Consider the following 11,568-nt stretch of genomic DNA (forward strand, 5'->3'; position numbering starts at 1 on the left):
GTCTGTAGCCCACTCACAATCTTCAGGAATGTGACAGGAAGCTTCTTGTCTTGATACTGGTACTTCTATTTGAACATTAAGTATGATGCTAATGTTTGTGGAAGGTTTCTGCTAATCTATCAAGTTACAGAGGAGTCATTCTATCCTAATTTGTTAGTTTATATCATCAAAGGTTATTACATTTTATAATATACATTTTAGCATCTGTTCAGATGATCCTATTTGTTTCGCTTTCATTCTATAATACAGTGAATTACATTGAAAGATTTTCTGAAACTGAACCATCCTAACATTCTTGGGAAAATCTTACTTGTTTATGATGTCTTATAATCCTTTCAAGAGATGGCTGGATCAACTTGCTAACATTTTTAGAATTTTTGCCTCTGTATTTATAAAGTGAATTGGGTCCATAGTTTTGTGGAACTTCTTACTATTTAGCATGGGCATTATACTAGCCTTATTAAATAAATGAGTTGAGTATCTTCCCATCTTTTTCTAAACTAATGGTATAACTAGCGTAAAATGAGAATTAACTGGTCCTTAAAGTTTGGTAAAGCTTACTCTGGGTTGCAGCTTTCGAAGGTGGTAGGAAAATTTCAAAATATTTACACACATTTTCCTTGATTATTACAGTTTTTCTACTTTTTTTTTTTTTTTTAATGAGATGGGGTCTTACTCTGTCACCCAGGCTGGAGTGCAATGGCACGATCTTGGCTCACTGCAACCTCCGCCTCCTGGGTTCAAGTGATTTTCCTGCCTCAGCCTCCTGAGTAGCTGGGACTAAAGGTGCCCACCACCATATTCAGCTAATTTTTGCATTTTTAGTAGAGATGGGGTTTCACCATATTGTCCAGGCTGGTGCTGAACTCCTGACCTCAGGTGATCCACCAGCCTCGGCCTCCGAAAGTGCTTCCAATCACTTGAAGTCAGCACACCCACACCAGAATTTTTACTTCTATATGAGATTAATATGTCCATTTAAATTTTTCCACAAAGATCATATGGGTTTTGAAATTTTTTGGCATAATACAAAAGCTATGACAATCTTCTTTATAATTGTATTTATGTTTTTCTTTCTCCCTCCTTCCCTTTCTCTTTTCCTTTCTTCCTCCTTACTGTTTATACATGTTGTTTTCTTGCTTGTACTTCTCAAGTTGTATCTATATTTTGGTTTTAATTTGATAATTTTTACTGTTTTTTTCTTTCCTAACAGTTTTATTGAAATACAATTTACATGCCATACAATTTACCCACTTAATTTGTACAAATAAATGGGTTTAATATATTCATAGTTATGCAGCCATCACGACAATCAATTTTTGAACATTTTCATCATCCCAAAAGAAACTCCATACTCACTAGCAGTCATTCTCCCTACTCCCTTACCCAGCCTTAGTCATCCATTAATTTACCTTCTGTCCCTATGAATTCGCCTATTTTTGATATTTTGTATAAATGGAATCCTAAAATACGCAGTCTTTTGTGACTGATTTCTTCCACTTAGCATTAACGTTTTCAAAGTTTGCACATATTGTAGCAGGTATCAGTGTTTCTTTCATCTTGAATAATACCCATTGTAGGATTACACTAAATTTTGTCGAACTATTCATCGGTTGAACATTTGAGTTGTTTCTACCTTTGGCTATTATGAATAATGCTGTCATAAACATGCGTTTGCATATGCAAAATTTTGTGTGGATACATACTTTCATTTCTCTTAAGTATATATCTAGGATTTCTGGGTCATATGGTAACTCCACGTTTAATTAATTATGTGAAGAACTGTGAGACTATTTTCCAAAGTGGCTACACAATTTACATTCCCACCAGCAATGTATGAGGGCTCCAATTTCTTTACCTAATACACCTGCTATACCACCTTTTTGATTATAACTATCCTGGTGGATATGAAGTGGTATTTCACTGTGCTTTTTATTTGCATTTCCCTGATTGTTAAAGATGTTCGGCCTTTTTTTATTATGTATTGATCATTTGTGTATCCTCTCTGGAGCAATGTCTATCCAGATCCTTGGCTCATTTTTAATTGAGTTATAAATTTTTTATTATTGAGTTATAGGAGTTCTTAATATTTTCTAGTTACAAGTCCCTTATCAGATATAATTTATAAAATTGTTCTCCCATTCGGTAGATTGTCTTCACTTTCTTGGTGGTATGCTTTGAAACACAAAAGTTTTTAATTTTCATGATTTCCAGTTTATCTATTTTTATATTGTTGCTTATGTTAATCTTTTAAATTTTTTTATTTGTTTTATTTTTATAAATCATTTCTTTTTAGCATACTTACCCTTTTAATAATTTCATGAATTGAAGGCTCAGAACAACACAAAGATTAAAAGCAGAATAATAAACACTACAAAATTTCTTTTGAGTATCACTTTGGTCACCAAACAAAGCTTTTGATAAATGTTGTATTTTCAGTAGGCAATTTTTATTTCTATATCTTCGTTAACATGAGCATTATTTAGAGTCAAAAAAACAAATTCCAAGATGTGTGTTTCATTATCTGGATTATATTTTTGTTTCTTTTCAAATGTATTATACTACATTTAGCAAAGCTGTGTGAAATCAGCTACAATTTCCTTTACAAAATAGTATAATACATGGACTCATTTTTATCAATGTTATGTGTAAAAAAGAAGATACACTAATTTTTTTCTGCTAATATACAGTCCATTTACTGTTAATTGGGTTATCCAAATTTTCTGTTCTGAGTTACTTTTTTTTCTACTTAATCTGTTAGTTTCTAAAAGGGCTATTATGGTCTCACAGATTTCTCCTTTGAGCACTATCATTTTTTTCTTAATGAACCTCATTGCTTATAGCTAAGTTTATAAGAAAAGGCTTAAGACTATTATGATTTTGGTGGATTATTAATTTAATATATAAGAGAGAAGATTCATATAATTATATGTTGCTTTAAACTTTATTTTGTCTGATATTAATTTTGCTACCCACTTGTGGGTGAAGAGTTAATAGAACCACTTTCCCTTTTGCATGAGAAACTGAAGTTCAAGTAACTTTTTAGCACTAGACTATGCTATCTAATATAGTAGCCACTAGCCACATATGGCTGTTTAAATTTTAACTTATAATTAATTAAAATTAAACAAAATTAGAAACTGGTACTTCCGGCCAAGATATAGTAACAGAAACCAGAGTTATCTTCTTCCTAGAATAACAGAAAAACACAGGAAATACATAAAATAACAATTTGTAAGACACAGTCAGTCAGGCAACAAAACATGTGATTTCTGAGGTATGGAAAGCAACTGAATTGGCTCCTACAATTGCCTAGCTTATCACCTTAACAGGGTTTCTAGGTTACAGTATATGGAGAGGTCATCCAGACTGAGCCTGGCAGACTGCACTGAGGTGATGCAGTTGGGCATCCAGGGTCTCCAAGTTGGCTTAAGTTCCCAGGAAGAGTATAAGAGAGAAGAGAGCTGCACAGGAAGAGAATTCCAAAGATCTACAGAGGGTTTCTTCAGAGTGTTTGGCTGGAGCACTGATTAACACAAGCATGTGTGGAAACTACCCAAGCCTGGGCAGAGAACTAGCTGACAGCATTAGAAGGAACAGCTTCCAGAGCTCACATGGGGCCAGGAAGAGTGCCTGTTCCCACCAGCCAGGCTTGAAAATCTCAAGCATCTGAGAACATTGCACAGAGGACAAGGAAGTGTCTTAGTTCAGCACCAGGAAAAAATCCTTCACCGAGCATATCACCAGTACCACCTAACAAAAATTAAAAACTAGAACTAAAATAATCAAACTGCTTTCAAGTTACTTAACTGTGTTCATAAAAAAAGCTCAGGAGTACTTATCAAAAGACAAAATCATACAGCACCCAACAAGGCAAAATTTATAATGTCTAACACCCAATAAAAAACAATCCAATACAGAAAGATAAAAACTACAACCCAAAGAGAAGATACATCATTCAAAAGAAATAAAAACACATTCTCATGCCAATATTTGTACATTAATGTTCTTTGAAGCTTTATGGTAATAGTCCCCAAACTGGAAACAACCCAAAAACTCCATCAGCAGTTGAATAGATAAAAAGATTATGATATACACAAACAATAAAAAAAATTACTCAGCAAGAAAAAGGAATACTATATCCTACAGCATGGGTGAATCTCTATGCTACGTAAAAGATGCTAGATTTTTAAAAAAAGTACTTATTGTGTGATTTCATTTATATAAACTTTTTGGAAATGCAGACTAACATATTGTGACTAAAAGCAAATTAATGCTTTCTGCAGGAGTGGGTGGGGAAGGGCAGGAAGGAAAGATTACAAAGAGGTATGAAGAAACCTTTGAGGTGATGGATATATTATCTTGATTATGGTGATGGTTTTACAGGTATAGCAATATGTCAAAGTTTCATAAATTTTACATTTTAAATATGTACAGCTTATTGTGTATTAATTATATCTCAATAAAAGCTGCTAATAAATGAAAGAAATGAAGGAAAATGAAGAAATATAAATATCCACTTTCCAGTTAAACTTTCCATATTTGAAGAATTTAATGGTCACACATGACCAACGGCTACTGTAATGCTCAGATGTTACCATTATTTCCAAAATGTATTTTAGAAGCAACTATTCTAGGAAATTGAGTTTAGGTTCACTTAACTTTCCCTAGAAGTGAAGTTGCTGGATCAAAGAATATATACTCAGTTAAAATTGACACATATTCCAAAATTTTCTACAGAATAGTACGTCGATTTACACTTAACCATTAGCATCTTTTAAATCTTTGGACTTTTAGTCCATTTTTTCCCCATGCTAGATAAGAAATAATATGATTTTGACTTTATTTGTACCTATTTGAATACTAATAAGATTAAACAACTTTTACATACTTATTTGTTTTTATGACCTATTTGCCTACATTTAGTTTAGGAATTATTAGTATAACATGAGCATAAGTGCTAGAAAAAAACTTGTATTAACATATTTGATATATTATCTATTCTTACAGGGAGTAAAATCCTTTATTAAACTTCTAAAATTTTACCTCGTCCAAACAGTTGACACGAACATTCTTGCTGGATAATAATGTTCCAGCTTCTTGGACAGTACCTTAAAAAAAAACATGAAAAGTAGGGTTATTTAACATCAAGGAAATAACCTTTAAGAAGCTATCTGTAAAACTAAGACTAGTCAGGGTAGGTTGCTAAGAAAATGAAACATCCAGTCACATACTATTTATTTTACAAAGTAATTGTCCAGCAGAATAGATTTATAGAAGCCAAAAATAGCTCTTAAAGTATATTAAATTGGCCACATTTTCCTTTTGGCAGCAATACAATGACCACAAAGAATAAGACTTAATACTGAAAAAAATCTTAAAGGGCATCTAATCCAAATCACCATCTGAAGCTTAAATTCCACTCAATGTAATACTTGGAATTCAAAATGCAGTCAGTATTTATATAATCTGTCAGCACCATATCTTGTGAATTGAAGGCATATTTATAATAGAATGCTTGGTTTTGGAAAAACTTAGGTGAAACGTATCTTTAATGCCTAGTACTATATAAAAGTGCTCTATGATCAGTATTCACCACCCTGAAAGTCATTTAATGTAAACCTGAAGGTCACTCCTCTGTAAATTTGGAAATAAGCTGTAATTGGGCCACAATTGTCAGGTTTTTCCAGTCTTCTATAAAACATAATGACAGAAGCATACTTGCAGGAGAGAATGTTGCTATTATTATTAGTATAAGCCAGCCATACATTCTGCCAAGAAATTTCTGGTTTCACTGGGAAGAGAGCAATGAAATTGAATGTGCTCAGGAAAAAAGGCTGAGATAAGCCTCTCCGATAAAAGAACATGAAAGAATAGGTGAATCTCCCAACCAGGTTATTTCCTCTCTTTAAATTTAGACTTGTAGTGTGAGAATCTGCTAAATTCTACTAGCCTTCTAGAGTTAAAGGTGGAATGCAAAATAAAGATTAGCATGCTTCTTTCTCTCTGACCCACTTCTTAAGTAAGTCACCTGAGTTCCCCTCACCAACAGAGGAGAAGAAGAAATGTCTCCTAGAGAGACAGAGAAATAGCTCTGTTGGGAAAATGTCAAGTGAATGATCTACATGTCCCTGGAGTATGATGGCAGCTATTTTTTATAAATAGTGCATTTTTCTGACCGTGTATTCCATCTGAAAGCAGTCAGTATCACTGGCTGAATGGTTATGAGAAGGCAAAGCTTTTGTGTGCAAAAAATAAAAGCATGCAAGCTAGTTCCTTATGCAATCTTATTCATACCACCTGTGGCTTCTCATCAGAGACTTTCTCAAAAATCTTTGTAGAAGAATAAAACCAGAGCAAAAAACCCTGTACCCCAGTTTCACTTGAGGAAGATGCTTCATCCAAATCCCATTCTCAACTGAGAACCAAAGTAATTTTCTATATTTTTCTATCTGCCCAGGAGATGTTTCTGCAGGAAAGGGAGAATACTATGAGAAGAGGGCAAAGAGCATGTCGAAGCCTGCTACATGTAAACAGTAGAATGGGGATTAAGATTGTAAACATTTGGCTCTCATTAGAGAACAAGCTGATAATTCTCTAAGATGTTTGCCCAATGGCCAACAATCTAAGTTAACATATTCTGTAAGGGAATAATATCTTTTAAAGATGATGCATGTATAATGGAAAACAAATGGTTTTCTCCTACTAAACTCTCACACAATAGTCTCAGTCCTTCACTTCTGATACCAGATACATGGGGGTCTCCTCCATATACACCAAGCAATTCTCCACTGGACACTAATGGGGTTCCTATAATTTAACTCACTTCTAACACTGTTACCAGAAGTTAGAGTTAGATCTCCTAGGTCAAGGGCTCAGTCCACAAGACTGTCCCCACTTCAGATGCCCATCAAAACCCTCTGTGCTTCTGACTGGCTATAAATCAGGGTTCCCATGATCCCCTCCTCAGATTCCATAATTTGCTAAGACAGCTCACAGAACTCAGGGAAACACTGCTTATATTTATCCATCAATCGCAAAAAAATATTACAAAGGAGCAGATGAACAGCCGGATGGACGAGGGGCAAAGAGCAAGGTATGTGGCACGGGACACGGTGTTTCCACACTCTCTCCAGGCACTCTTTCTTCCAAGAACTTCCACGAGTTCAGCAATCTGAAGCTCTCTGCAACCTGTAGTTCAGCAATATGTATGCAAGCCTCATCACATAGGTGTGATCTATTATTAAATCAGTCTTCAGCTCCTCTCCCTTTCCTAAAGATGCAGGGGAGGGTTAGAGTTGAAAGTTTGAACTTTCTAATCATGGCTTGGACTTTCTCATGACCAGCCCCCATCCTGAAGCTATCCAACAGTCACCTCATTAGAACAAAAGACATTCCTAACACCCAGGAAATTCCAAGGGATTAGGAATTCTGTGTCAGGAACCAGGGTCAACGACCAAATATTAGAACAAAAGATGCACCTAGCACCCCTATTGCTCAGGAGATTATAAGGGTTTTAGGAGCTCTGCCTTAGGAGCCAGGGGCAGAGACCAAATAGACATTTCTTATTATATTACACAAGTACACACACACAATCACACACACGCCACTCAGGAGGTTAAGGTTAACCTTTTGAAATGCAGGGACCCGAACGAGAAAAAGAATCTGAAACAGACTGGGCTTCTAGAGAATAAAAATAGATTCGGAACATGGATGAGCAAAACATTCCAAGAGGAAAAAGTGTGATGATTTCCAATTTGGTGTTCACAATGTAATGACATTAGTTGGAAATTATAGAAAGTCCAGAATAGCATAGAAATGTGAAACACATGGCTCACACAGAAGGATTTTTACTTTATGTCATTCCTACTGTCCATAGTAGACTTAAATAACATTTTACAAGTAAGTTTAAAAGATTAATTGCTTCATTCTGGTAAAGAAATACGTTAAATCTGATTTAACAAACTGCTGGGGGTGGAAGATAGAGTATTATAAGAAGGAATGTGCAAGGAGCCAACATTTACCTTCACTGGAGATAAGAAACAACACACCTAAACTAATAAAATAATTAGTGATTTATTTCCCTCCAATTGCTCAAAACAAAGAAGAAAATAGAGTACAACCTGCCTCATTAGGGTGGGACTGATCACTTTATCTGGATGAACAAGCATTTTAGGAGAGAAGAAATTATATACATAATATTTTCCCAGCATAGACAACATACTGAGACCCTACCTCTACAAAAAAATTCCTGAAAAATTAGCCAGGTGTGGTGGCATGCACCTGTAGCCCCAGCTACTCAGGAGGTTGAGGTGGGAAGATTGCTTGAGACCAGGAGGTCAAGGCTGTAGTGAGCTATCATCATGCCACTGTACTCCAGCTGGGTCAACAAAATGAGACCCCGTCTCAAAAAGAATGATATTCTTAGTGTTACTGCTCTCTTCTACCACATGACAGCTTTTTCAGGAATACTATAAAGTGGAACAAGGTCTGTAAAACTTGGCCAGGCGGGGTGGCTCATGTCTGTAATCCCAGCACTTTGGGAGGCCAAGGCAGGTGGATTACCTGAGGTCAGGAGTTCAAGACCAGCCTGGCCAACATGGTGAAACCTGTCCCTACTGAAAAAAAATACAAAAATTAGCTGGGTGTAGTGGTGCGTGCTTGTAATCCCAGCTGCTTAGGAGGTTGAGACAGGAGAATTGTTCGAACCCAGGAGGTGGAGATTACAGTAAGCAGAGATTGCACCACTGCACTCCAGCCTGGACAACAGAGCGAGACTGCATCTCAAAAAAATAAGTAAGTAAGTAAATAAATAAATAAATAGACCCGCAAAACTCTGTTTCCTTATCTATGAAACAAGGACAATAGTATCCATCCCATAGTAAACTGAAGAGTACTGGGGTCTTGTCTTAAGATGGAGCACATACATATAAGCCTTTATTATATCTTCTTTTTGTTTTATATTCAGAGAAGCACAGTATAATGCATGACATTTCCAATATCTAGATAGGGAACACAGGTCTCTACCGAAGACAAGCAGATGTAGCCAAAACAAACACAACAGGAGAAACAAACATTCTGTTTTCAGCAATTCATCACACAACAATGAGATTCAAATACATATAGATTTTAATCATTGTCTATTATTATTATTTTAATTTTTTATAGATCTAAGGCCTTGCTCCATAGCCCAGGCCCGAGTGCAGTGGCATGAACATGGCTCACTGCAGCCTTGAATTCCTGGTTCAAGCAATCCTCCTGCCTCAGTCTCCTGAGTAGCTAGGACTATAGGTCCATGCCACTGTACCCAGCTAAATTTTACATTTTTTGTAAAAATGGGGTCTCACTATGTTGAGACCCTGACTGGTCACAAACTCCTGGGTTCAAGTGATCCTCCTGCCTTTGCCTTTCAAAGCACAGAGGGGTCACTCTACAGGCTTGGCCACTGTGCCCAGCTGGATCTACTAATTGGAATCACAAATATGGATATTTTTAAAACTATATAATCAAGTTAAGGATTTAGAAATCTATTTGGCTTTGTTGTTATAGTGCTTAGAGTTTACGTATAAGCAAAATCACCTAAAAATGTTTAAAGTGCCTTAATTTTGAAACAACATATGGATATAAATTTTGATATAATCATACATATGAAGCTGTAAATATATTTTAAAAGTGGATATTTTTTTTTTTTTTTTATTTTGAGACGGAGTATCGCTCTTGTTACCCAGGCTGGAGTGCAATGGCGCAATCTCGGCTCACCGCAACTTCCGCCTCCAGGGTTCAGGCAATTCTCCTGCCTCAGCCTCCCGAGTAGCTGGGACTACAGGCATGCGCCACCATGCCCAGCTAATTTTTTTGTATTTTCAGTAGAGACGGGGTTTCACCATATTGACCAAGATGGTCTCGATCTTTTGACCTCGTGATCCACCCACCTTGGCCTCCCAAAGTGCTGGGATTACAGGTGTGAGCCACCTAATTATAACATGTAATTTGAAATAGTGACTTTGTGTGATGTTTCTAAAAGGTCTCCTACTCATATCTATTTTTAGACTTTGTAACAAAATGATCTTAAATTAGTATTACAGAGCACCGTATAACATTGAGAGTATCTAAAAGAGCTATTGTGAAAATCAAGACAATGAAGCCCATATAGGTTGCATAACCTGTCCGGCCATACAACTAATGGTAACCATATATTTTAAGTTAATTTTTTCTTTGAACTCTGTACTATAATTGGTTATAAGCAGACTTGAATGTTTCTCAACCATAAAGTCACTAGAATTATTATTAACTACATAGGACCTTAGAACAGGATCTTACTTCAGTAGTCCCAAATTGGAAACAACAATTGTGCATCAATGTGAGTGGGTGCACAAATAGTAGTATATCCTTCCAGTGGAAATGAAAGAAGGAAAATGAGCTACATACTACTGGTACACACAATACAAATGAACCTCAAAATCATAATGTTGAATGAAAGAAGCCAGGTCCCCCCCTCAAAAAAAGGATACTTATTGTACGATTCCGCTAATACAAAATTCTGGAATAGAATCTAATCAAGAGGCAGAAATCTGTTAGTGGTTGCCTGCAGATCGGGGGAAAGGTAGTGACAGATTACAAAGAGGCATAAGGATTTTTTGGGGGGGTGATAGAGATGTTCATTACGTTGATCTTAGTGATGGTTTCACAGATGTATGTTCAAATCAAAATTGATCAAAAAAATGTGTGCCTTAATATGTGCAATTTATTGCATCTCAATAAAGTAGGTAAGAAAAACTCTATTGTCCAAACCTGTTTCATAGCTTCTTTTACATAGATATGGTTTAAAAAATAGGAAATATATCACTTTCTTGTTACCAACAGAGAACTCAGGAATTTGAGGTACTAAATAAGTAATAGGAAAATCATCTAGCTCACAGCCTTGAAAAAGGTTTAATTTATTTCACAATAGTGCTTGCTAAGAGATTAATGAAAAAGGTATCAAAGCTTACATCACTCTATAAGTAATGTAAGCCAATTAAACACAATTCAGTGATTTCAATTTTCTCTTACATATTGTTAAATGAACACTGTCATTAACTATTAAATGGGTATGTTAGAAACAGATTTTCATTTTCATCTGGAACTTCTTGGCATTCTAATAAATAAAAAGTCCCATTTATAGTCTGCTAATTTCTGGAGAGCAGTGGCTGGCAGGTGGGGAATCACTTAAATATTTGCCAAGTTCATTTTAGATTGTTTAAGATGCCAGGCCAGATTTTGCTGAAAAGTTACTGTTAGTTCAAAATACTAGAACTTATTGTCTAGTCTAGAGTTATTCAAAGTTGAAAAATGTATGAAAGAAAAAAAAAAAAACAAAACCCTCACTTCACCCACTTTTTAAAAAAAAATGCTTGGGAGGCGAAGCTGGGCAGATCACCTGAGGTCAGGAGTTCAAGACCAGCCTGGCCAACATAGTGAAACCTGGTCTCTACTAAAAGTACAAAAATTAGGCCGGCATGGTGGCGGGTGCCTATAATCCCAGCTACTCAGGAGGCTGAAGCAGGAGAATCACTTGAACCCAGGAGG

At 35.9% G+C, this 11,568-nt stretch overlaps 1 protein-coding gene across 1 annotated transcript in view; it reads right to left on the minus strand.

The window, feature by feature from the left end:
- The window catches only part of ANKMY2 (ankyrin repeat and MYND domain containing 2), a 46,626-nt gene that overhangs the window by 31,558 nt on the left and 3,500 nt on the right, over positions 1–11,568 (minus strand). Inside the window, exon 2 of the mRNA XM_017526908.2 lies at positions 5,047–5,111. Coding sequence (XP_017382397.1) covers positions 5,047–5,111 — 65 coding nt within the window. The remainder of the gene's footprint in view (positions 1–5,046; positions 5,112–11,568) is intronic.

This window comes from Cebus imitator, unplaced genomic scaffold, assembly GCF_001604975.1.
Source record: "Cebus imitator isolate Cc_AM_T3 unplaced genomic scaffold, Cebus_imitator-1.0 Scaffold45, whole genome shotgun sequence".
NCBI lineage: Eukaryota > Metazoa > Chordata > Mammalia > Primates > Cebidae > Cebus > Cebus imitator.